Here is a 25,828-nt window from a genome sequence, read left to right as displayed (position 1 = left end):
TAGTACTTCAGAAGAAGTATTAATAGTTTTGTGAACATAGGTATGGTGTAACACTGAGCCTGTTTGGGATATACATGATTATTCCAGTGTACTGGAAACAGCACTTAGATATTAACATCATGGAAATTAATGGTTTAAAATCCCCACTGTATTCATACCAAGGTCCACAAGAGTAGTTTTCTGAGCGAGAAATTGTAGATGTGTATTCAGCATGACAAAGCTACATTACAGTTCAATTACTATATAGAAATCATTCAGGTTTATATTTTAACTTCTGAACTGAGATTACAATATTGTAAACAAATGATGGTAACAATTTTTAGCATCAAATTGAAATACATACTGGGTTCAAACTTTTTTATGGCAAACTGTCTTCATATACAATAGGTATGTCTGAACTGACCACCATATTATTTACAATGGAATTATTTGCAACTGAGCTGTAAGTTTAACATAAAACAATTCTCTTTAAAGCTCCACAGCAGAATCCTGCAACATGATCTCAGATAACCCTAGGTGATGTTTTGTATTTGTTTAGGATTTCAACCAAACCTGCCACTGGAGGACTAGAGTACATGGACTCTTTCAAACCTAGAGAAATTTGGGCTGATGGCTAGATTTTCCAGACGAAACTAACTCCCAAAGTATTAACCCCCATAAATAATTATTATAAAACATGACCATCTTCAACCTGTCCCTTCAACAGACAGGAACAATTCATTAACTCAAAAAGCACAAGACAGTTAAGCCCAGAGGTGCAAAGGTATTTAAGCACTTAACAGCCACTGATTTCAATGGTACTTAGATACCTAAATACTTCTGAGGTTTTGGGCCTTAGTGCTTCCCTTAGGACTGGCCTGCACCATTCTATCAATTGAGAAACAACATGGTACAATTCCCTATTGTGATTGTAGATACAGGTATAAAACTGTGTGTAGGCAAGCCCTTGGTGCTGGAAGTCCAAGGTGAAAGGATCATTCCATGATAAACTCACCTTCTTTCCACCTTTAAAGATATACAATATTATGTATTCTTAGCCTTTCTGAACTGCAAACTTGGGTTTCCTGCCAGTTGGCACTAATGTACAAATGCATTTGTACATGTAAGGTGGAAATTTCACACCCCCAGGTAAGGAGCTAAAAAATCATCTCCATTTTCTAATTAATGCTTTTGATTCAGAGATCCAGGATTTAGCACAATAGCCATGAGTATTTAAAAATCCTGACTCCTAACAGTTTCAGGTTAGCAAGAAAAATAAGTTAAAATGAAAAAGCAAGTGGAGGACTGGAGAAAAGAATCAAGAGACTTTAATAACAGAACAAGTAATTCCACTGAACAGCTTCAGTTATTAAGATTAGTTGGCATATATAGTTGGTGTGCTTTGCTGTTATTTAAATACACAAAGTACAGTGCAAAAGAGCATCAAGGTTTCTGAAGACATGTAGCCCTTCTATTACAAAGACAATGCTGTACAGGACTAGTTGAAGGTTTTCTATAAAGCTAGTTCAAAAAAGGGAACTGACATTTCTATTTAACATTCAGTACAGCTGTAATTCATATTTCTACATGGGTACTACATGCATTCTAGCTACAGCTACCTCTCTCCTAGGTACTGCTATTCACTACTGTTGCCTTGAATGTTTGATATTTTTGGTGTTAGAAATGTTAATATAATTTAGTTTATGTTGAAGCAACACCACAAACTGCATTTCAGCTTGCCAGGAACTTATCATCTGAACTTCCCCTCACACGAGCTCACCAAACTTAATTTACTTAAATTAATTATTCATCATTTAATGTTCTGCCAACCTAAACCTGAAATAATAGGCTGGAAGAAAAAAAAAATCTTTTCAAAACAATCATCTACATATCCATTTCACTGCTATCTAGTCCCTCTCACAAAGAGAGCCTGAAAAAAAAAATCTACACAAAGTTTTATTGCAATCATACATGGGTTACGTCAAGGGTCAAATACAACAAATACTATGATGCAATTTTACATTTATTGAACTACAGTTCAAAGCACAAATTTACACACTAAATACACTGAACATCTCTAATGAAGTCACACTAGTCTCCCACTGACATTTGATATATCTGGGTGAAAGACAATAACTTTACAAGACTTTCTAACAGGAATCCTTAGTATAAAAACTGTGTACTTGTATGTAAACTGTTTAACTGAGAACCCAAGTGATGGGTTTCCATCTCGACTAAGTCATCCATTTTGTTGCATATTTTATTTAAACGCTCAGGGGTTGAACAAACTGGCAAGTTTAAATCTGCACACTATTATCTAACCCTCCCACCCCAGTGAATTGTAGTTGTAGCTGGTTTTGCCTGGTCCCAATTAGCTATTACTAATTTTCAAGTTTTGAAGAGAATGAGTTGAATTCAAGATTGTTCCATTTTAATTCCACAGTGGAATGTTGACCAGACAAACTACAGGCTTGCAACTGCAAGTCTACATGAAGCGTTACTGCCTGTTTAAGCTGCAGTGGAAAAGCTGTCTTCTGGGCTCAGCTGAATGCAAGAAGGCACAAAGAAGAAGTTCTTCATCAATGTGTCTGAAGTAATTCCAGCATCTTGCATCTCATACCTACAGCAGAAAGTATAACAGAGGTATGTTCAGGAAGCATAGACCTGAGAGTTTTAAAGTTCTCATGGCGGCTTAACATTGGAAACCAGCATTAAGTTCAGTATTCAGTCTAAACAAAAAAATGATTTGGCAGACTTAAAGATTAAGTTAACCTTTTCCACCTTAGTAATACGTGCATTACGGTATTTACTGGTGAATATATGTTATATAGGCTGTGCTTATCACAACACTTCCTTTTAACACATTGGACAGCTGCACAGAGACTCATCAGCCAGCAAAGCAATACCTACAATTGTATGCATTCTACCATTGTCTTAAATGAAAGACTTGTCTACACCACACCACAGGGTAGACTATGGGATTGTGAATTGCAGAGCACTCCAAACCATTGTGCTCTAACTGTCCTGCATGGACACTATTGGTGAGAATACCTAGTTCATGTTAATGTAGTCCTGTTTGAAAGGTGAAACAGTGTGGTAGTATTTTAAAAAAGAAACATGAACTAATTGTCTAAGTTGATTTTTTTTAAAAAATAAATCTTCCTATATCAATCACCATGCATCCAACTGTAAGATTATGACTAAATGTTTTCAGGGGGGAAAAAGGCTGAGTGCAACTACCACAGCAAATATTGAAAACATCATCTTACCAGTCATTGAAAGACATCATGTAGTAAATTGGTGGTCTCTGAAAATCATTAAAGGCAGACTGTTGACCCAAGGTACCAGAACCCATATTATCAAAGATCAGCCAGTCTCCGACACTCAACTCAGGAAGAAGACAGTTTTCCACAATTTGATCAAGCTCATCACAGGATGGACCCCAAAGGCTGCTGGCAAACAGAGGCTCATCTTCCTTGTATTTCTACAAAAACAATCCAGTCAAGTCAGGCTTTAGTTTAAGGCAAAAGGAAGTTTTATAGACGCATTAGAAAAAGAACATTGATATTAAGTCATCTGAAAAATTCCTTTCTTCTAGGAAAAAAGTCCACAGATCCATTACAATGGGTCTCACGCCTGCTTGCAGCTTCTTGGGGCAGAAAAGACTTGTCAATCAGGCAGTCTGGGAGAGGCCATACCCCTAAAGACCTAGCCAGTTCGGAATACTTCCGAAGCTGTTTTGTAGTGCAAAGTCCTTTAAAGGTTAATTCACAGGTTAACAGACAAGATTCATAAACATTTTCCGCTGCAGAGTAACTTGAAATTCCACTCCAATTATATTATTATGTCCCTAACTTCAAATTTCACCCCAAAGAAATATATATTGTGTCCCCAAAGAAAATGGAGGCTAGTGTGATGGTTTAAGCCTTCCTCAGACCACAATCCTTGTACTGAGTTGGATCTGTGGACTTTTATGACTGGAAGAAAGAAAATTTTTGAGAAAAGATATGGTAGGTTTCCCTATTCTTTTTCACAGGGAAAGTCCACAGAGCCATTACAACAGGGTGTCTAAAAGCAGTGCATTTCCGTGAAGGGAAAACAGGAAGAATGAGATGAGTGGCTCTGAATGAATGAGCACCAGCTTTTTTGGTGGGGGGCATGCTTTGCCTGTTCCATGCAGGCCAATAATGTAACATGACACACACAGACCAAGCCCTTGAAGATGTCCTGTTTGTAAAAATACTTTTTCAAGGCTAAAGAAGTGTTAACACATCTGACTATCCTATTTTAATTATACCTCTCACATAATGTAGTTAAGATTTGATTTTCTGGACTTGGGTACAAAATTTTGTCCTTGGGAGCAGATTCTTTTTGTAGAGGAGACATAGCTGAGTGGTGGTGGACACCTGAATTCTACATGAGACCTAGAATTTCCCTTGACAGCATGGAGGCCATCATGGCTCACTTCTGCCTTGTTCGTTTGTCCTGGAGATCCTGGAGAATACTGTGATCAGAAAAAGAAAGTCAGGCTTTTGGCCCTGGAAGAAAGGTGCATAATCATGCCTGCAGCCTATTAATTTCTTCATCAGAAAAGAGACTCATCTTTGCTGGGTTCTGGCTACAGATATGTCCATTGACACACAGGTGACTCAGGGCTGACTCTGCACTCAAAGACCTTAGGCTGTAGACTCTGCTCTTCTGGATTTTTCCTTTACTTTAACCACCTCCTATATTTATTTATTCTATATGTAGTGCTTGAATATACAGAAGATTTTTTTTTGCTCTTTTCAAAATATGCAGCCAGGAACAGCGAAGATTAGATGCTCATCCAGGTTGAGGGCCTGGTACCTCTGTCCTTGTTTAAAGCTATTGCTGAAGTGTTGTAAGGGATCACTGCTACATCTTGGCTGATCAGGACTGCTCTTAAGGCCTAATTATTTTGATCCCCTTGATACTGTGTTAGAAGTCTGTTCTTGCATTAACTTTGGATGCAATTTGTTCCCTGAATGAGGTTTCCTGCTTTTGAAGCTGCTATAGATTATCTCCACCAATCCTCTCATTGCAACATACCCTCTCTTCCAAGTACCCCTGGCAATGGCACAAAAAAGACAGTCCTACATGCCCAAGAAATGTATGGAGAAAAACCATGTGGAGTCTTACAACAGTATGTTGTTCCTAGAGACCCCTGTTCTTATCCAAGACAACAGAGCCCTGACAGATGTGACTGGAGAACAGAGGACACTGTGCCTCCTGACCACTGGCTTGGAGTGGAGGTTGATAGTAACAGTGCCAATATGATCTCATTTAGATGTTTGTGATACTGACAAACTAGGTTGTTCCAGGAAAGAATATGAACTGTATGGTATCCCTTTTGTGTGGGCATTTTCCAGGAACAGTGCTCTGATGAGCAAGTCATCTTAGCACATGTATACAAGAACCCTGTTCTGCTTGTGGAGAAACAATGTTAACTAGCACCTTGGAGGACAGCCTGAGAAAGGCAGGTAGGCCACAGAATAAAGGGTATATGGGTAATGTAGTCTGTTGCACATGATGCTGGTATCTCCTCCAGCACGATTGCATAACATGTAGATAGGTGTTCACATCAATTAATGATGAAAATTTGGTGCAGTGGTAGAACTTGGTCTCCATCTTGTGACTTTAGAGTTGAAGTTATGAATATTGGCTCTATACTGTCTGTATTTCAAACTTATGCTATGCTTCTGGGTGACACCCCAAACAAGTTGGTGTCAGCTCTGCCTAGCCTGCTTGATGGTCTATTAAGGACCATCAGCTATACAACCGACACATTGAAAGAAGGCAGATACACCTTGTAACTCAGCAAGGTATGCAGGGACATGACTATGACCAGAACTCTGAGGTTTTTCCATGCCATGTGATGGACAGCTTGTCTTTGGTACAAAGAAAGCAGAGACCACATGGCAAGAGACTATAAAAAGCTACTGCAGCTCCTCCACCTTGTCTTCAATCCTGCTTCTTACCTCTGGAGGGACTTTGCTACAAATGGAAGCTCTACACAAAGAACTGATGACCCATCCTAGATGTGGATGTACTCCAGAGACTTGATTTGAACTTGCAGTTTATTCCATCACTGCTACAAGCCTGAATTAAGAACTTTGCCATTACTGTATGTAATGGATTCCATTTAACCAATTCTTGCTCTCATCTATATCTTTTTTCCTTTTATGAATAAATCTTTAGACTTTAGATTCTAAAGGATTGGCAACAGCGTGATTTGTGAGTAAGGTCTGATTTGTATATTGACCTGGGTCTGGGGCTTGGTCCTTTGGGATCGGGAGAACCTTTTTCCTTTTACTGGGGTATTGGTTTTTATAACCATTTATCCCCATAAATAGTGGCACTGGTGGTGATTCTGGGAAACTGGAGTGTCTAAGGGAATTGCTTGTGTGACTTGTGGTTAGCCAGTGGGATAAAACCGAAGTCCTCTCTGGCTGGCTGGTTTGGTTTGCCTTAGAGGTGGAAAAACCCCAGTATTGGGCTGTAACTGCCCTGCTTTAAGCAATTTATCCTGAACTGGCACTCTCAGTTGGGTCCCACCAGAACCAGCATCATTACACCCTCCTCTAAGTCTCAGCTGGATCAAAGAGTGCCAAGACCCATAGAAGAGTCTTTCTCCTTTTGAGTTATCAGAGCTCCTTAGATGATTAATATATTTTAAAATTATTTTATGTAAGCAGGTTTCCAAGGCAGGTTTGTTTATAGTCACTAAAGTGTGTGCCCCCTGTGCTACTCAGCAGTAACCAGTACCTACTTGGCCTGAGGATTGGACTTCCACAGCCTCAGGCAGAGCTGGTGCTGTGACTAAGCTGAGCTTATTGCTCTTACTGTAAATCTCAGGCTGTTTTGATGAGGGACGGCTAAGGAAATCTTTCTCAACAAGGCTGCTGGCCTGAAGGTTCTTAATGATACAATGGGCAAGAGGTAGTCTGGCCATGTATGTCTGGTTCTAGTCCGATATGTGGAGGCACAAAAGACTGCTGAGCTGGCTCAGGGGTTGTTTTGGTTTTTAAATTATATTCTTTTAAATAAAGATCATCTGTTTCTTTAACATGAGGACTGAATCAACATTGGGAGTACAAATTATCACAAATTTGCTTGTGGATGAACTAATTCCCCTTTCCTCACAATCCCCATGTTTCCTTTTGCAGGGGCTTATCTGGAGGCATACAGAGTCCCCACCAAATACTCCTGAGAATGGTTTCTGATTACTCCTCAAAAGAAAAAAAACTGAGTTCTTCCTGTATTGTGGTGACCTACAAGTGGAAGGAAGTCAAAGGAGACTTCGACTCCCTCAGGGAACAAATGGCCAGGATCCCCTGGGGGACCAACTTGAAGGGGAAAGGAGTCCAGGAGAGCTGGCTGTATTTCAAGGAATCCCTGTTGAGGTTACAGGGACAAACCATCCCGATGAGTCGAAAGAATAGTAAATATGGCAGGCGACCAGCTTGGCTTAATGGTGAAATCCTAGCGGATCTTAAACATAAAAAAGAAGCTTACAAGAAGTGGAAGGTTGGACATATGACCAGGGAAGAGTATAAAAATATTGCTCGGGCATGTAGAAATGATATCAGGAGGGCCAAATCGCACCTGGAGCTGCAGCTAGCCAGAGATGTTAAGAGTAACAAGAAGGGTTTCTTCAGGTATGTTGGCAACAAGAAGAAAGCCAAGGAAAGTGTGGGCCCCTTACTGAATGAGGGAGGCAACCTAGTGACAGAGGATGTGGAAAAAGCTAATGTACTCAATGCTTTTTTTGCCTCTGTTTTCACTAACAAGGTCAGCTCCCAGACTGCTGCACTGGCCATCACAAAATGGGGAAGAGATGGCCAGCCCTCTGTGGAGATAGAGGTGGTTAGGGACTATTTAGAAAAGCTGGACGTGCACAAGTCCATGGGGCCGGACGAGTTGCATCCGAGAGTGCTGAAGGAATTGGCGGCTGTGATTGCAGAGCCATTGGCCATTATCTTTGAAAACTCGTGGCGAACCGGGGAAGTCCCGGAAGACTGGAAAAAGGCTAATGTAGTGCCAATCTTTAAAAAAGGGAAGAAGGAGGATCCTGGGAACTACAGGCCAGTCAGCCTCACCTCAGTCCCTGGAAAAATCATGGAGCAGGTCCTCAAAGAATCAATCCTGAAGCACTTGCATGAGAGGAAAGTGATCAGGAACAGCCAGCATGGATTCACCAAGGGAAGGTCATGCCTGACTAATCTAATCGCCTTTTATGATGAGATTACTGGTTCTGTGGATGAAGGGAAAGCAGTGGATGTATTGTTTCTTGACTTTAGCAAAGCTTTTGACACGGTCTCCCACAGTATTCTTGTCAGCAAGTTAAAGAAGTATGGGCTGGATGAATGCACTATAAGGTGGGTAGAAAGCTGGCTAGATTGTCGGGCTCAACGGGTAGTGATCAATGGCTCCATGTCTAGTTGGCAGCCGGTATCAAGTGGAGTGCCCCAAGGGTCGGTCCTGGGGCCGGTTTTGTTCAATATCTTCATAAAGGATCTGGAGGATGGTGTGGATTGCACTCTCAGCAAATTTGCGGATGATACTAAACTGGGAGGAGTGGTAGATACGCTGGAGGGGAGGGATAGGATACAGAAGGACCTAGACAAATTGGAGGATTGGGCCAAAAGAAATCTGATGAGGTTCAATAAGGATAAGTGCAGGGTCCTGCACTTAGGACGGAAGAACCCAATGCACCGCTACAGACTAGGGACCGAATGGCTAGGCAGCAGTTCTGCGGAAAAGGACCTAGGGGTGACAGTGGACGAGAAGCTGGATATGAGTCAGCAGTGTGCCCTTGTTGCCAAGAAGGCCAATGGTATTTTGGGATATATAAGTAGGGGCATAGCAAGCAGATCGAGGGACGTGATCGTTCCCCTCTATTCGACATTGGTGAGGCCTCATCTGGAGTACTGTGTCCAGTTTTGGGCCCCACACTTCAAGAAGGATGTGGATAAATTGGAGAGAGTCCAGTGAAGGGCAACAAAAATTATTAGGGGTCTGGAACACATGAGTTATGAGGAGAGGCTGAGGGAGCTGGGATTGTTTAGCCTGCAGAAGAGAAGAATGAGGGGGGATTTGATAGCTGCTTTCAACTACCTGAAAGGGGGTTCCAAAGAGGATGGCTCTAGACTGTTCTCAATGGTAGCAGATGACAGAACGAGGAGTAATGGTCTCAAGTTGCAGTGGGGGAGGTTTAGATTGGATATTAGGAAAAACTTTTTCACTAAGAGGGTGGTGAAACACTGGAATGCGTTACCTAGGGAGGTGGTAGAATCTCCTTCCTTAGAGGTTTTTAAGGTCAGGCTTGACAAAGCCCTGGCTGGGATGATTTAACTGGGAATTGGTCCTGCTTCGAGCAGGGGGTTGGACTAGATGACCTTCTGGGGTCCCTTCCAACCCTGATATTCTATGATTCTAAGTCCCTGCACCTTTTTCTCCTCCTTTTGACTAGGAAAAAATCAAGCTTTAGAAATTTCCTCTGTGGAGGAGTGACACCTGCAATTAGAGTCCATAGTGTGCCTTTTATGTCCCTCTCAGCTTCTGTATTCTGTGGTAATAGAATATCAACAGAGGGGGTCAGGAGAAAGCATAGCAGGTGTGGTTCTACAGAAATAATGTTCTTTTGAGATGAGCCCTTGAATTTTATAGAAGCTCCTTAAATCCCTGCCTGTGGAAGGAGCAGGGAAAACAATCACATGACACAGCCCTTTTGTCTCACTAAATCCCCTGGTGGGCCCTGTAGTGCTACACAACAGTTAACACCCATGTTGTCTCACTGAATCCTAGGGTGGGCAAGGCAGGCTTCCATAAGGGATGATTCCCACCTTGTTAAAGAGGGTGAAGTAAATTAGAAACAAGTAGTGGGCCAAGACACCCTTTACTGCTGCTTGTTCCTCCACCTCTGGGCTGCTCTCTACCTCAGCCCTCCAAGACTAGCAGTCTGGGGCATGGCTGACCTGCAAAGAGCAGAGACCCATTAGTCAGGCAGGTAGCACATGGCTGACTGGCAAAACAAGCTGAGTTCAGCTGGCCAGACATTTTTGCGCCCTTTTCGTCCAACTTCTCTATTCCTCCAATTGCCTTGAAGCTGTTCCAACAGAGCGGCATGTCCAGACAGGTTAAAACGGAAACTTCTGCAGCCAGCAACCCTGGTATCAAAACGGGGTGGGGGGAAGGTGTTTCAGCAAGCCTGCTACAGAGCACAACTCCTCCACTCACCCACACCCCTTCCAAGGCAAAATAAAAAGCCAGTTCAAACTAGCTAGAAGTGGCTGGGTCTTCAGGGGTGTGGCCATTTGCGCCTGAGTGGCAGGTCTGGTTACTGCCCCAAAGAAGCTGCAAACAGGAATAAGATCCATTGTAATGGATCTGCAGAATTTCCCCACAAAAGAATAATCCTTTGTAAATTCTGTAAGAATATGATATAGACTCACCTTGTGAACCTCTGGGATGGTATTAAATTTTTCAAACAATTTACTTGCAAAAGAACCATAAACACCATCGTTCATGTAGTACATAAAGATTGGCTCATCATCACTCCTGGTTTGCTCCACTGGAAGAAAAATGGTTACAGAGGATTGCGAATTAAATGTTGTTATAAAAATATGTAACAGTTAATCCCCACCCCCCAGAGTATGTAAAACATGCACTGGGATAAGAATGTTGGGGAAAGAGTGTAATTATGAGACTACAATATCCATTCAAGCCTCCCGCTAAAGGCTATGCTTAAGGACACATTTTGTATATTAATATTTCAGTCATTACTCAAAACATCCAAAAAATTCCATTTTAGTAAAAGAGGGACAATAGTAACTCCATTGCATGTTCTTTCATCTTCCCCTAATACAGCTGTAATTATATGCTGATAGCATGCCTGAAGATCATAGATGAGTCACATCCATAAACCAGTGAGGAAAAAAGCAATGCCAAACAAACACAGAAAACAGAAAATTAACAGAGGTACAGATTAACCAGGCTTGGAAGGATTAGATTTTTATCGGTAAATGTCTTTCATTGTATACACACCAACTGATGAAAAAATATTTCCACCAATGATAACAAAATATACATATAGGCAAAGAAAGAAAAATGCTGCTTGAGAATTTATTAGAATTTGATTAATGATATTCATTTTATATATTTTGACATGATGTTGATAATTTGTTTTAACAGTTATAAAAAATTTGGACTTTTTGAAACTCAACATCTACTATAACGAAGTAAGTATTGTCTGACCATGCCACATAATATCCTGCAAAGGTGAAAATTTAAAATATATAAAAATGAAAAAAATATGCTTCAAAACAATCATCAATTATTTTTTAAAAAATCAACACTTAATTCTGCCAAACCTAAGATTAACATAGGGACAGAACCTTAAAAAATAGACAGACTCAAGTATGAGCCATATATTGAACAGAATATTTTAAAAGCATAATTCATGATCTGCACATAAAATGGAGCTATGCTGACAAAAATGGAGACTTATTTGTACTGATTCACACATGTACAAAACAAATATATTGCTTACTTCCAGAGGGAAGAAATTTATCGTATTCAACAGCTTTCTTTGCAATGATGTTAACTGCTAGAGTAAATGCAGATGAAACATAATAGCATCCAGGCTCTGCAATCACATTAACACCGGATTCTTCAGGAAAGTAGACATCCAACAATGGACTGATGACATGATTAACCTAGGAAATTGAAGTCATAGCTAATGTTTAGATTGCTCATCTGATTTATTTTGAAGTTTATTTATAGTTCTTGTGAAAGGTGCTGGATTGATAGATCAGACACAGAAGTCCTCTGTCACAAATTCCCAGCCAACAATTTACAGTGCTGGTGAGTTGGCCATAAGCTGATTTTTACTATCCATATTGGGCCTTTGCTGAATCAAGTCTCAGACATCACAGTTAAGATTTACAAAAATAAAATGGGTGTTACTTTTGGGATACTGATGCCATACCTAGGCACCTAATAATAATTGCTAGCTCTTATATAGTGCTTTTCATCAGTAGATCTCAAAGCGCTTTACAAAAGGAGTTAAGTATCATTATCTTCAGTCTCCAGTAAAGCCCAAGTCATCCAAATGACTGAATCACCCATTTAAGTAATTTCATAGTGGTTGTAGTACAACAGATGTTGTAAAATTATTTATGAATCCATGAAATGCATCAGGGTTGCGTTTAAAAACAAAAAAGCAATTTGGTCCACTACCCTCAATAGTTGTACATCTTGACAAATAAAGAAACAGATGGTATTCACTGAATTTACCCAACATTAATCTGATTTTTAACTTCAGTATTAATGCCATAGTCTTGCATGACTTGTCCACAACTACTTGATAAGGCAAACACTAAGTAGACAATTTTCAAAGTTCTATTAACGATTTTAGCTGTTTGAACCTATTCATTTCAGCACCCCAGGCTTTGGGAGTTTATCTTTAAGAGTACGCAAAATACAGTGATCAGTCTAAATCTCCATTATTCACTAGTGACCAGGTCATAACACCAAACCAGAGATCAAACGAGGCTCTGTCTACACTTAAAATGCTTCAATGTAAACACTTACTAAAGCAACAGGAGGGGTTCTGTCATAGCTAGTAGGTAATCCACCTCCCTGAGAGGTGGAGCTAGGTCAATGGAAGAATTTATCTGTTGACCTAGCACTGTCCACACTATGGGTTAGATTGGCTTAACTGTGTCTCTCAGGGCCATAGATTTTTGACATCCCTAAAAAATGTAGCTATGCCACTTTAACTTTTCAGCGTCAATCTGCTCTAAAAGTAAAAATCTTAAAGCTCTTTAAAGCAAATGTCCAGCTGATGCATTGTGTCTTCAGTTCTAAACCAAAATACTGAAAATTCCAGCTGCAGCAGCAGGTCAGTATTCATCCACTATGAACACAGTAAAAAGAACTGCCTCCAGAAGAAAGGGCTAAAATCTTCATGGTAAGGGTACAAGGGTAACCGAGGCTTTGGTTTGCTGTCAATTTAGAATGGTTACTGTTTCTCTCATTTGTAAATCCTTAGCACCTGAGGGACAATTTTGTGAATAATTTATGTAATATTAGTTGAATCAGAGTTGAGAAACTAGCAGGACTTCATGGACCTGTACTAATTCTCTGCTAATGACTCCACAGTGCAATTGTGGCATATAATCCAGTCCATCCCCATGGTTTTAAATCTGTCAATCCAGATTTTAACTATCAATATTAGTTGGAAACTGACATGTCAAAAAACTCCAAACCTACAAATGAAAGGCAAGCTAGTTCTAACTTCCACTGAGTTGCATACCTCTTCCAGCTGAAGTTCTGAACCTGTGAAGCCCCCACCAATGTCCAACATGTTCATCTTAAAGCCAAATTCTTCCTAAAAGGAAGTATAGACAGGCCTTTAAGTATGCAGACAATAGAAATTAAAGTTTTTATTGAAGAGCTCTCCAATCTCATTCAATATTGTATGCTCATGATTTTAAACATGAAATTGTGACATCTTAAATACAGTTGAATATTCCAGTGAACAATTCACTCCTGTTATACCTAGTATTACTCTTCATTAAACATTACTGCAATATTAGTAAAGAGAATGAATAAATTAAGCAATTCCAAAGTAAAGCAACCTTAATTTGGCCTTTGTTGAGTATGCAGTAGAAGTGTCTTTTCCTCACAAAACTGGACAGTGCAACACACTGTCCAGCAAATACTTTACTACAGTATAGTGGGAAAGAATTACATGTTTATAACATTAGATGCACATAACAGTATGTATAATATAAATGGATGCATGGTATGATAATGTAATTCAAGCCCCTCTTGTAATGCATATGCACAAGGAGGAAAGAGTTAAACTGCTGTGGGAACTTCAACTGTCTTCCTTGTATAATTAATCACATCAATAATTTTGCAATAATCACAGCAAGGTCATTATCTTTGATTTTTCTGAAGTAAAACTTAAGCTTTTCTTTCTCACTTAAAACGAACAGAAATATTTTCAATACAAAAATCTGTTTAATTAACACAAGAAGTATACATTTATAGCCTAAAACAACAAATTAATTTACCAGTGTCAACAAGTCAGTTCCTCTTTGCCAAGAGGATCATTCAGAGTTCTGTTCCTCCCCACCGCAAAACCCAATGACATAATTATACAAGGAAACATACGGAAGGCAGCCACATGCATTGTTCAGTTGGTAGTGATTTCATCTCATGCAGAAAAACAAAACCTGTTCACTGGTCTTGGTAGATAAACATTTTAGTTTACTTTTAAGATGTATTCTTAACTTAGAAAGCTACAAATATATTCTGCTCGAGTTGAGATCTGGGACTTTTAAAAAAAAAAAAGCAGTTGGCCTTTAATGAAAATTTTAAAATACAATCAAAGGATGTTTTAGTGCAAGATTTTATTTGTCTCACATTAAATACTAAGTAAGGTCTATAATTTACTGCTCAGTTGTGTGTAATCAATTCCTTTATTTGAAGGGTCTTTACAGCAATTATCTTTCCTACCCTTATCAGACTAGCAAGACACATTTTAGGAAACAATTTTTCTTATCTCCATTAGCGAGAATATAGTTGGATGATGACTCTGTTAAATCATATGTTACCATAATTACTTACAGCCATGTCAAACACACACCGAGCATCAGATATAGCATGAATGTACACTTGAGGTTCCTTGCAAGAACTTGAAATGTGAAATCTAAAAGAAATGAAATATAATAATAAATACACAAACCTACAACCTGCATTAACAACAGACCACTGATATATCTAGACCAATAGGGACGTACAGCAGATCACTCAAGGAAATTTGACAAAGGAAGTATTGTTTTGACAGTACACACGTATTTATAGTAGTTGAAATGCATGTATATTCCATGCATAGGTGATTAAGGTTTTATTTGTTTAAAAGAAATGTATGCAATATATACAGGACTATAGGAAGAGACCTCAAAACATCTTTGCTTTCCTTCTAGCTCATTAATTTTGCCCACAAAACAAATTTGTACAGCACAATTTAAGAATGGCTAACAATGGCTTCATTCTAATCTTTTTTAAAAAGGAAATGTCAGTGTTCTCAAGATATGACAATTAAAGTTGCCTAATGGCAAGTCCATAGAAATAGTTTATTGAAATACGTTTATAAAGAAAAATAGGCTCAGTAGTGAGATAGCATCTGAGAACCAGTTACCGAAAATACTCTAAAACACAGTCCTAGCACCTCCCTACCCACAGTGTCCATATCAGTTTTGATTTTTTTTAAACAGAATTTTAGGCTTTGGAGAATTAAAACTATTGTAATGCAGGTTTATAGAACTGTACAAATGACCAGAGGGACACAGTAAAACAATAGATGTTATAACAACTGGGAACAGTAGTTATTCCCAATTATCCTCTTTATGATTATTTTCCGAATAGACCAGATTGTGGACTAGACACATTGATTGCACAGATGAGATGGGGTAATTCAAAACAGGTGAACAGAAAACATTAGCTAGAAAACGAGAGGCTAAGAACAGATGAGACAAACCAGCCATTTTCTCATATCTAAAACGACAGACATGAAAGGAATAGAGCACAGTTTCAGCCAGCAGTCTGGTCTCGAAATCTAAGATTACTATCTTACTATGACAGAAGACGACACAAAAAAAATAAACATTTTCATCACGGAAACTTAAAATATTGTGACACCATATTTATTCACAAAAATTGTTCCTTGTGCCCACTCACTAGCACCGGGCCTTTTAAAAGAGACCTAGTACTTATGAACTTTGTTGTTCTGACAGTCCAGAAGAATGATGATGTCTTATTTATGTACAGAACATAAAAATATAAATACAACTGTGAAGATATAAATTTCCTTTATAAAAATGTATCCATATTGACACTGGAGAGATGAGAAGATAATTCAGCTTCCATGGTTATACAGTCTACTAGACCACTCTGCTCAGGCTGCCAACAAGGTGCCAATTAAGAGGGTGACTCTTGTCCAAGGGAACTAGATGAAGACTACAGTTCATTTTATACCTTTTATGTTTCATGCCCCTATAATATAAAGCTTCAGTGCTTGTGAAAAACACTAACTCTACATCATATAGAGTAAAGGTCACAAAAGCCATTGGTTGCTTCTGATCACTACTAACTTGGGTAAGAACCAAAGCAGCAATCTAGAGGGGAAAGGCTCTGTATCCCATTATCAATCCCCTTGAGCCATTCAACCTCTAACATGCATACTTTGATATGTAACATGTATTCACTCAATATTCTATAAGCTGTTTTATAAATAAAAAATGGTACAAAATGCAAAACAGATGACCCGTAGTTAGAAGAAAAGGCTCAGCACAACCAAATGATGGGAAGGAGAAAGAGTAGAATGTAAGTTTGAACTACAATGGATAGAGTATTTTAACATATTTTAGAGCCCAATCCTGCACTGCCAGGATGGACTAAGCGTTCTTTTCCAAATTATTTGGCCAAACATCTGAAAGAGGGAAGGAGACAATGAAGAATGTGACAAAACCAGACACGAACTCAGAACCAGCTATATTTTCTGCCTCTTTTTGGAGCCTTGTGAACCATGTGGCCCCACTGATTTTCATTTCTAGAATTAAGTTAGAACAGTTTTAGACATACTGATTTAACCCTGTATGCTGACAATTTGTATTCTCTTCTCATCCTTAGCGCTAAGTAAGCTCAGCCACAACATGACTGTTACTGAAGTGACAAAAATTAGACAGATTAAGCTACTGATACCTCATCCAGAGTCTAAGTCTTCATTGTGACAGACATGACAGATCAATTTAAATCAATTTTCATCCTGTTTTGCATTTGTACATTTTAGTTACTTTTCTAAAGAAAGGGTGATTTGCATTGATTGGTTAAATTTGGTACTTCTTTTTGCTAACCAGGAGGATACATTATCTATAAACAATATTTCAAAGCAATTCTATAGCTTAACATATAATAAAATGCAAAAATCTGAATAAATGTGATAGAAAATGCTGAATGATGCAGTTCTAGATGATTTTCTAGATTAATATTTTTACTTGTGATGTTTGTCAAACTACGTTTCAATCAAAACTGGAATTCAATTAAAAATGCACAAAGCTTTTTAAAATTAGTGAAAAATACCTTAAATGTGCCGAATACATAAAGTTTATCAAAACATATTTTGCATTTAAAACGGATTTATAAACAAAGGAAGTATCTGCAGTTAGTGAACTCAACTAATTGTTTCTGGTCATGTCTTTCAGGATTTATAAGTAGTTCATCTCATCCTCAGACACCTCATTTTTGTATATTGGAAGAGCTGAAGAAGCTTCTCTGCTTTTTCAGCTCCCAACTGGTTTCTCAAATTTGAATGAATTAGTCATTAAACTGAACTAACTGAATAAACTGAAATGAAGAAAATATTCTCTCTGTACTTGCAGAAGCAGCTAATGCTGTCAAAAGCTGGTTTAGCATTTCAACACACACTGGTTCCAGGTGCTTAGCCAATGACTTCCATTAGTTCAGTGCTTTGACTTTCTTTAAAACTTTGCCAGCAAACATATACTGCTTGATTTTTTTTAAATTTAATTTTAATACTTTAAGTTTAGGCATTAACATACATTACTAACTTCAATTTTAAATAGGTTAATTTATTAAATAATAAAAATGTATTTAATTTAAAAAATCCAATTTGTTTAGGTTAAAAAAATAGATTTTTTTTAACCCACCCCCAGTGACTGATAAAGGAATATTCCTCTTACTTTGACTGTTTCCTTAATCTATCAAACACATTCATTAGTGTTCCACAAGTTTTTTCAGCAGTTGAAAGAGTACAGACAATTTGTGCATCGATTTTTGATCAGTGTGATATGAGAATTTTTCATCTTTGTGTATCTAGCTTACTCTAGATTTAAGAGCCACAGGTCACTCAGTTTAGGAAGACTAAAAACACTTCAAGAAGATCCTCTGCCATCTACAGGTCAAAAACTAAAATTACTAGAACTCTGAATTTGAAGTGATTACTATGGACATCACTAAAAACTTTCCATAGTTAAATCTTACAGCATTATCTCACCTAGTATCTGTACTGATTTTCCCACACTTAACTACTGGCTTTTATCAGTTCAACTGTTTATTTTTCTATGCAGAGTTAGACAGATAAAAGCTAATCACTGGAAAGCACAACAGCAAGAGTAGGGAAGTCAGTGGATGAAATGCTCTAGCAGTTTTTCTGACTACAGCAGAAGGGATTTCACATTCCCACTATGGATTGCATTAAATTCACTTTATGTAGCTCAAATGCAATTACTTTTCTGTTTCATACTGATTTGAATGCTTAAGTGTCACCAAAAATTCTGAAATGATACAACTGGATTTTATATTGTTCCCTATAAGGAAAGGAGAATAAATTGGCACAATAAAAAATAATTTGAGTTAAATCTAAGTTTGAATATTTAATATTACACATAAAGGGAAAATGAAAAAGCTACTCACTTAACACCAACTATTTGGACTTCAAGCTCCTTAGCACATTCCATGAGGTGCCTACAGCTCTTCAGCATGGTGCCAAATTTCATGTTCATCTCCTCAGCTCCACTAATGTCTTCTGTGGCAATACGTAGTAAGAGCCTAAGAGAAGGGGAAGATGATTGGGGCACAGTTGGTTTACATCATCATCAGCACATGTGAAGCCTGAAGACTGTCAGAAGTATGTTGATTATGTTGTCAGTACTCCAGCTCCATCGATGGATGAGTCAAGTGAACCTAATAAAAACAATCCTGTACAGAGAAAAAACTAGCAATTAGGGGCTAAAACATTGAGCCAACAAGGAAAAGGGATTTGGAAATGCAGCAACTAAGACTCTGTTGTAGCAGCAAGAGTCTGTTGGGTGCTGTAATAAAGAAAGGGTTACCGTCTCATAAGGAGTGCTTGCTCAAAAGCTGCTCTTTAGTGACAATGGGATTGCTTCTCTCCAGCCCTTTCCTCCTGGCTGGCAGGAGGAAGAGTGCCCTGGGATTCCCTTTGGAGCCTGCTGTGTTTCTCTTCTTACATCAGCCTTGTCTGGTAGAAGTCTGATCCATGTAGAGACCCCTCCCATCCCCCCATCTCCACTGGCAGTTGGACTGGGTGCAAGGGGTGTTCCATTCCCTCCCCCATTATTTCCTGGTTGCCTGTGAGAAGGAGGCTGCTGTCTGAGTGCCATTTCTCCTCCTCCAATGGGTCTCACATATCATAGCTAGAAGACCTATTAACTCAGTCTTTGGCTAGAGCATAGGTGGCTAATTTCTTGTAGCTTCGTGAGCTGAGTCTCATTAGTTGATATTTAATCAGTCTTGTTATGATTTAATTGCTGTGGAGTGGTAATTTGATAAGACATGCCTATCAAAACCAGAGAATGTACAAACACAAGATTATATTAATACAAACTCACTCAACGTCAGCTAAAAGGGTCAATGATTCCATTTTCAATCCCAAGTGAGAAACACCATCAAACATAAAAAGCCGCATTTTGCACTAGCTGAAGGTTGGCTGGTGAAGTCCAAGCACCCCATGCAGAGTGAACTGCAGTAATCCAATCTGGAGATGAAAAAGGCATGGATAACTGGCAAGTTCTACATCTGAAAGGAAAGATCACAGTCTCCTTGCCAAGCAAAGATAAGCACACTATTGGCTACTACCAGCGATGTGATAATCTAACGGCTGCCAAAAATTTAATGGAACCCTCAAATTGCAAACATTTACAGGTTTAAAGGTATATGCCGGGGGGGTAGGGGGAATCATCTAACTTCCATTTCTTCCATGTGTGCCCTTCAGCATCCTTGCTCGTCATTTATGCCATTTGTTACTGCTGGCATTTCACTCATTTTGGATAATTAAAGTAGACTGGCCAGTTTCATTTCCTGGTTCTCTTTTACCAACACAAACACTTCAGAGGAATTTTTTAAAAATCATTTATCAAAATTAAACAATTTTAGTTATACAGTATTCCGTAATAACATTTGGACAAACCTATATATTCGGCCTAGTTATTTAATCAAAAATCAAATCCTTTGAATTCATCATATGAAAACTCCAAAAATATATCTATTTTTGCACACTACAGCTTAAGTAGCACCAAGGTTAGTCTGAAAACATTTGTTAACCAAGACTACATATGCCATACTGAACTGACAAGTTTTCATGACAGCATTATAAAGCATCAGTAAAGATTTTCTAGCGAAAACAACTGTACAAGATAAAAAGAGAAAACTACTTTACCTTGTAATTCTGCTCTTCTCAAAATATCTTGCAGGATTCTCACACCTGGGTCTCAGCTGGCTAAAGTGAGGCTGGAGGAAATCCAAGATCTTGGTGCTTTTTGGCCCTTAAAGGCAATGGTAGTGGGTAGCAGCATGAGCCATTCTTTCCCTACCAGAGGTCACATGACACCCTGAGCTTAATTAGTGCCTTTGGATTCTTTCAGTCAATTCCACATTTTAGCAAAATGTGAAGGCTCCGCAAAGAAAAATTAGCCAATCACAAAACAAAATGATTAGAAGAAAAGAATGCTTCAGAAGGCTGAATAGTAAAAGCATCAAAATCTGAGAAACCAACACTTCAAAAAGGTTCCTCTTCAAACATCGACAGAGATGGATGAAAATCTTCAGAGAAGAAGTACAATTTTCTGTGCAGGATTCTCTCCAGGAATGCAAGTAACTAAAGTCACATGATTGGAACAGGCAGCAAAGGCAAGTCAATGCAAAAATATGAAATTATTTCTGAAGTACACAAAGAAGGTATAAGATAACTCCCAAAAGGAAAACCAGGCTTATCACTTCAGACTGTAGGACAAACACAACGACTTCAAAAGTTTAGCCAACTCAGGTGAAATCCAGAAAGAAATAAAACTATATAGTAAGAGAATTTGGACTCACAAGTTGTACAGGATTTATACTCCAAAATGGGATTTCTTCCTGTAAGCTGAATCTAAGCAACTGCTTTGTACATGCATGGAGCAAGCATCATGTAGCCGTCTTGTACACTGCTAGAAACATCCACGAGGAAGACAGCACAAGCCACTTTGATTGAATGATCCTTTAACAGGGTCTTTAGCTTATAAAGGCTTTCACATACACCTGCTAGCTACCATCACCCACATCAAAGGCTGTCTGTACCAGATGCCAGCCCAGGTCCATGCCCTCCTGCACTAAGATTAGTTATGTACCTTAAAGAGTCCTGGCATTTTGTCCAAAAAGACTGACTGAACCAGGGCAGAGGCCTTTTTTCAAAAGTCAGTCTGTCCTTTGACCGTGAAGAACTGATATTTCACCATGCTAAAGGAGCCAACTGTGCACTAGTAAACCTTTGTCCAAAAGAATCTTAGCACTGAAGATCAGGATCACAATGAACAGTCTGTTCCAGCCATGGTCACCTCAACCACAAGCTCATGTGGGGATGGGGCAGGGCAGAGAGAGGGGAAACTTAGCTGAAATACTTCTTGACTGTCTGACAGGGACAACAGTCTGGGCAGCCTGATACTTCTTCACCAGCTGGACCCAAAGAGGGTGCAATGGTACCACAAGCCTACTGGATGGAGGTGAAAGTCTTGATTATAGCCTTTGAAGATTCCTGAACTGGCACTAACTCAAACTAGCCAACTTAGCCAGTTTTTCAAGAAACTGGAGGAAGCCAGTTCCTCCCACAGTCTTGCTAACCTGCTGCTGCTCTGCAATGGAAATGTATTTGCCATTAGTTGGTGGTCAGCTTATCTGATTCCCAATAGAAGCCATGTCATCCTGATCACCACCCTGCTCCCACTATAGTGATCTATCTAACACGCTAATGGAGCATACACAATACCACAGAAGTCATCTACACTGCTTTTCTTAAGACCCTTCAATTGCATGAGGTACCTATGTCAAAGCCAATGCTTCATGCACCAGCTCAGTGTGAGTGTAGTCTCTGTGCAGACGGTGCTCTGATTGTGTGAAGCGCCACCAGGTCTCAAAGCAGGGTGGGAGATAAGCACTGAAGGGAGTACTGTAGCCTTTGGGACAGCCTGAGAGATAACCAGGAGGGATGTGGCAAGATCCCAAACACGTACCATCACAGAATCTCCCCACATCCATCTCCAAGATGTGAACCTGAACAGAGTCAGGTGCTTTGGTAGTGATATGTCAGGGCAACTTGTTTCTTGGTGTTTCCTGTTGAAATTTACGTGGAAGCAATGCCTTGTTCACCAATGTGAAGCACAGTACTGTTCACTTAAAGTACTAACTTGCAGTGTCTTGGGAGGCTCGGACCATAGGCGACCCCCAAGCTATGAATGGGAATGATGCAAGATGCTTTGAGGGGAAGCTCTCTCGCACTGGGTCTGGAGGGAAGTGGAATCTGTACCAATGTGGGTGGCACTAACGGAACTCCAGCCCTCAGCAGCTGAAGCAGACTCAGGTTTATGATTGAGTGATTTCTCTTTTGAAGTACTCTGAGCCATGGCTGGGGTATCTCAAGAAGGGACTGAAGGCAATACCCATTACTCTTAATTCGCTTGTGACATCTGCAGGTGTATCTGACACCACTACACAGCACACCCAAATCCCAGGCAGAAGATTCAGTGTATGTGGTCATTTGTTGACAATTGAAGCTGTTGGGAGTCAAGTAAATGGATGACATCCTGAAATAAAACACTGAAGCCATGCAAAGCAAGATTACTTGTAGATGAAGAGAAGCTGAGGCCTCAAGGCAGGTGCCAACGTACTGAAATTAAACTGCCAGAATACTGAAGTGAAAGTTGGGCCCCCAAAGCCAAAGTTCCCCCCAGGTTCTCCTGAGCATAGGAAGTTCCACCTGTTATGCTAGGAAGCTGAGACCCAGAAGAGAAAATCCTGCAACAAAATATCTTTAGAGAAACACTGCTACACCAGAGCCAAGGTTGGACAAAATACATGCAAGTAAACTGCACTAAAAAACCCACATGCTTCTCTTGCTTCCAGGTAAACAGACAAACCATACCACAGCCAAAGTTAAATTCCCACAACAATAAGAAAAACTAAGATTTCTCTCTCTTTTCAATGCAACACTTACTTAGCACTTGGATGGTTACGTGCAATTTTCTTTAATTCACTTTCATTGTCACAAGTCATGATGTTTACCCCAGCTTTCGCTGCATATTTTATCTGAGAAGCTTGCTTGCAAGGATTTGTATATATAATGTTTTCAGGAGCAATGCCCAAGTCTTGTACCAATGCCATTTCAGACTGAAAAACAAGACAGTATTAAAGTGTTAAACACAAGTCAAATGAGTTTCAGTAGCGAATTTATCTTCAATTTATGTGGGGATATATAGCTCAAATAAGGTTTTCTTCTAATTAAACTGTATATTATAAGCTGCTTCAAGAGTACAAAATGGAATTGCTATACTAAATCATAATGAAGGGTTTACAGTTTAAGGCAAAGAATGTGTCCGCATGGTAACTAACACCAAGAGCATAAGTTTTATACAGGACAAATTTAATGAACTCCAGGATAGAGAGAGGGTAATTTGACAGGCAAACAGGATATATAGAACAAACACTCACTTTACTAGAACATGCAAACCCAATTCCAAGAGCTGCCAAAATCTCAAGTACACCTGGAGTGGAATTGCATTTTACAGTGTAAAATGGTTTTACTGGTGCCATCACATTCTGCCATTGGTTGTGTTTCTTCAGAAGCTTTCCAAGATCACCAACAAAAAATGCATTTTTTCCAGTCTATAAACAAAGGACAGTAGAAAAATAAAAATCACGTATCTATAATGGTGGACCTGAAGTCAAAGCAAAAATATCCTAGGACGCACAAATATCTCATGTTTATTAGGTCAAAGAATGACTGGGAATCATAGGTTATATATTTTTTATTCTGCCATTTGCTTAATGTATGACCGTGGACAATTCATTTGACTTCTGTGCCACAATTTACCCAAATTTAAAATGAAGGCAATACCTATTCCTTCGAGGAAGTTGTTAAAATTATTTACATAATACTTTAAAATTCCTTGGATGAAAGGCCCTACCTTAAATGCCTAGTATTATGGCTTTTGCAAGAACTATATTTAAGGTAACAAAATATTTCCATTACAAGCACTTCTTTATAAAAAAAAAAAAAAAGTCCTCAACTTTCTTGAGCAGGGCCAGGGCCATAGCATCACAGAAATGTAGGACTGGAAGGCACATCGATAGGTCATCTAGTCCAGTCCCCTGCACTGAGGCAGGATTAAGTATTTATCATGACTAGGGCTCCGTGTCTGTCACGGAGATCATGGAAGTCACGGATTCAGTGACTTTCTGTGACTTCTGCAAGGGCCAGTGTGGCTGACCCCAGAGCAGCCGACTCTGGGGACAGCTACTCAGGTGGCCCCCAGGACAGCCACACCAGCTGCTGCGGTCCGTTGACCCCTGGATGCCTTGCCTCAGCCACCCCCCTGGATGCTTCCCCCCCAGCAACACCCCCCCCCCGCACCCCCTAGCCTCAGCCACACCCCCCAGATGTCCCCCAGCAGCGCCCGCCCCAGATTTAGTCACAGGTATTTTTAGTAAAAGCCACGGACAGGTCACAGACCGTGAATTTTTGTTTATTGCCCGTGACCTGTACATAACTTTTACTAAAAATAACTGTGACTGTATCGTAGCCTTAATCATGACCATCCCCGGCAGATCTTTATCTATCCTTATCTTTAAAACATCTAGTGGAGATTCCACAACTTTCCTAGGTAATTGGTTCCAGTGCTTAACTACCCTCAAAATTTGAAAAATTTTTCCTAATGTCTAATATAAGTCTGCCTTGCTGCAATTTAAGCCCATTACTTCTTGTCCTGTCCTCAGTGGATAAGGAGAACAATTTATCACCCTCTTCTTTGTAACAACCTTTTATGTACTTGAAAACTTTTATGTCCCCCCTCAGTCTTCTCTTGACTAAACCCAATTTTTTCAACCTTTCCTTGTAGGTCAAGTTTTCTAGACCTTCAATAATTTTTGTCATTCTCCTCTGGACTTTCTCCATATCTTTCCTGTGGAGGCCTTTGCTGGGCAATTTAGTGCTGAGCAGTGTACTCCAATTGAGACCATAGCGCTGAGCAGAGTGGAAGAATTACTTCTCACGTCCTGCTTACAACACTCCTGCTGCTATGTCCAAGAGTGATGTTCACTTTTTTGGTAACAATATTACAGTGTTGACTCATATTTAGTTTGTGATCCACTATAACCCCCAGATCTTTTTCTGCAGTACTTCTTCCTAGGCAGCTGTTTCCCATTTTGTATTTGTGCAATTGATTATTCCTTCCCAAGTGTAGTACTTTGCACTTGTCCTTACTGAATTTCATCCTATTTCTTTCAGACCATTTCTTCAATTTGTCCAGATCATTTTGAATTCTAATCCTATCCTCCAAAGTGCTTGCAACCCCTCCCAACTTGGCATCATCTGCAAACTTTATAAGTGTACTCTCTATGCCACTAGGCAAATTTATGAAGATATTGACTAGAACTGAACCCAGGACAGATCTCTACTGCAACCCATTTGATATGCCTTTCCAGTTTGACTATGAACCATTGATAGCTACTCTCAGAGTACGATTTTCCAACCAGTTGTGCACCCACCTTATAGCAGATTCATCTCTAGGCTAAATTTCCCTAGTTTGCTTATGAAGAGATCATGTGAGACAGTATCAAAAGTCTTACTAAAGTTGAGATATGACATCTACTGCTTTCCCCCCTCCACAAGCCTTGTTACCCTGTCAGAGAAGGATATTAGGTTGGTTTGACGTGATTTGAGGTTCTTTCCCCCATCTATCTGAGGCAT

The 25,828-nt window shown here is 39.4% G+C and overlaps 1 protein-coding gene across 6 annotated transcripts in view; it reads right to left on the bottom strand.

The window, feature by feature from the left end:
* Window positions 1–236: 236 nt before the first annotated feature.
* AZIN1 (antizyme inhibitor 1) overlaps window positions 237–25,828 on the bottom strand; it is a 60,290-nt gene continuing 34,698 nt past the window's right edge. For 2 of the 6 annotated variants that reach the window (XM_073330405.2, XM_073330406.2), the window contains exons 4-12: window positions 23,572–23,745; window positions 23,078–23,250; window positions 18,508–18,642; window positions 14,641–14,722; window positions 13,319–13,393; window positions 11,552–11,717; window positions 10,455–10,573; window positions 3,249–3,463; window positions 237–2,599 (exon numbers count right to left, since the gene is read on the bottom strand). In XM_073330405.2, the coding sequence (XP_073186506.1) occupies window positions 2,488–2,599; window positions 3,249–3,463; window positions 10,455–10,573; window positions 11,552–11,717; window positions 13,319–13,393; window positions 14,641–14,722; window positions 18,508–18,642; window positions 23,078–23,250; window positions 23,572–23,745 (1,251 nt within the window). In that variant the 3' untranslated portion in view covers window positions 237–2,487. The other 4 variants (XM_073330407.1, XM_073330408.2, XM_073330410.2 and 1 more) reach the window with 4 other exon arrangements.

This window comes from Lepidochelys kempii, chromosome 2 (genome assembly GCF_965140285.1).
Source record: "Lepidochelys kempii isolate rLepKem1 chromosome 2, rLepKem1.hap1, whole genome shotgun sequence".
NCBI lineage: Eukaryota > Metazoa > Chordata > Testudines > Cheloniidae > Lepidochelys > Lepidochelys kempii.
The sequence above is the reverse complement of the archived record's forward strand: the minus strand, read 5'-3'. Positions and strand labels throughout refer to the sequence as shown.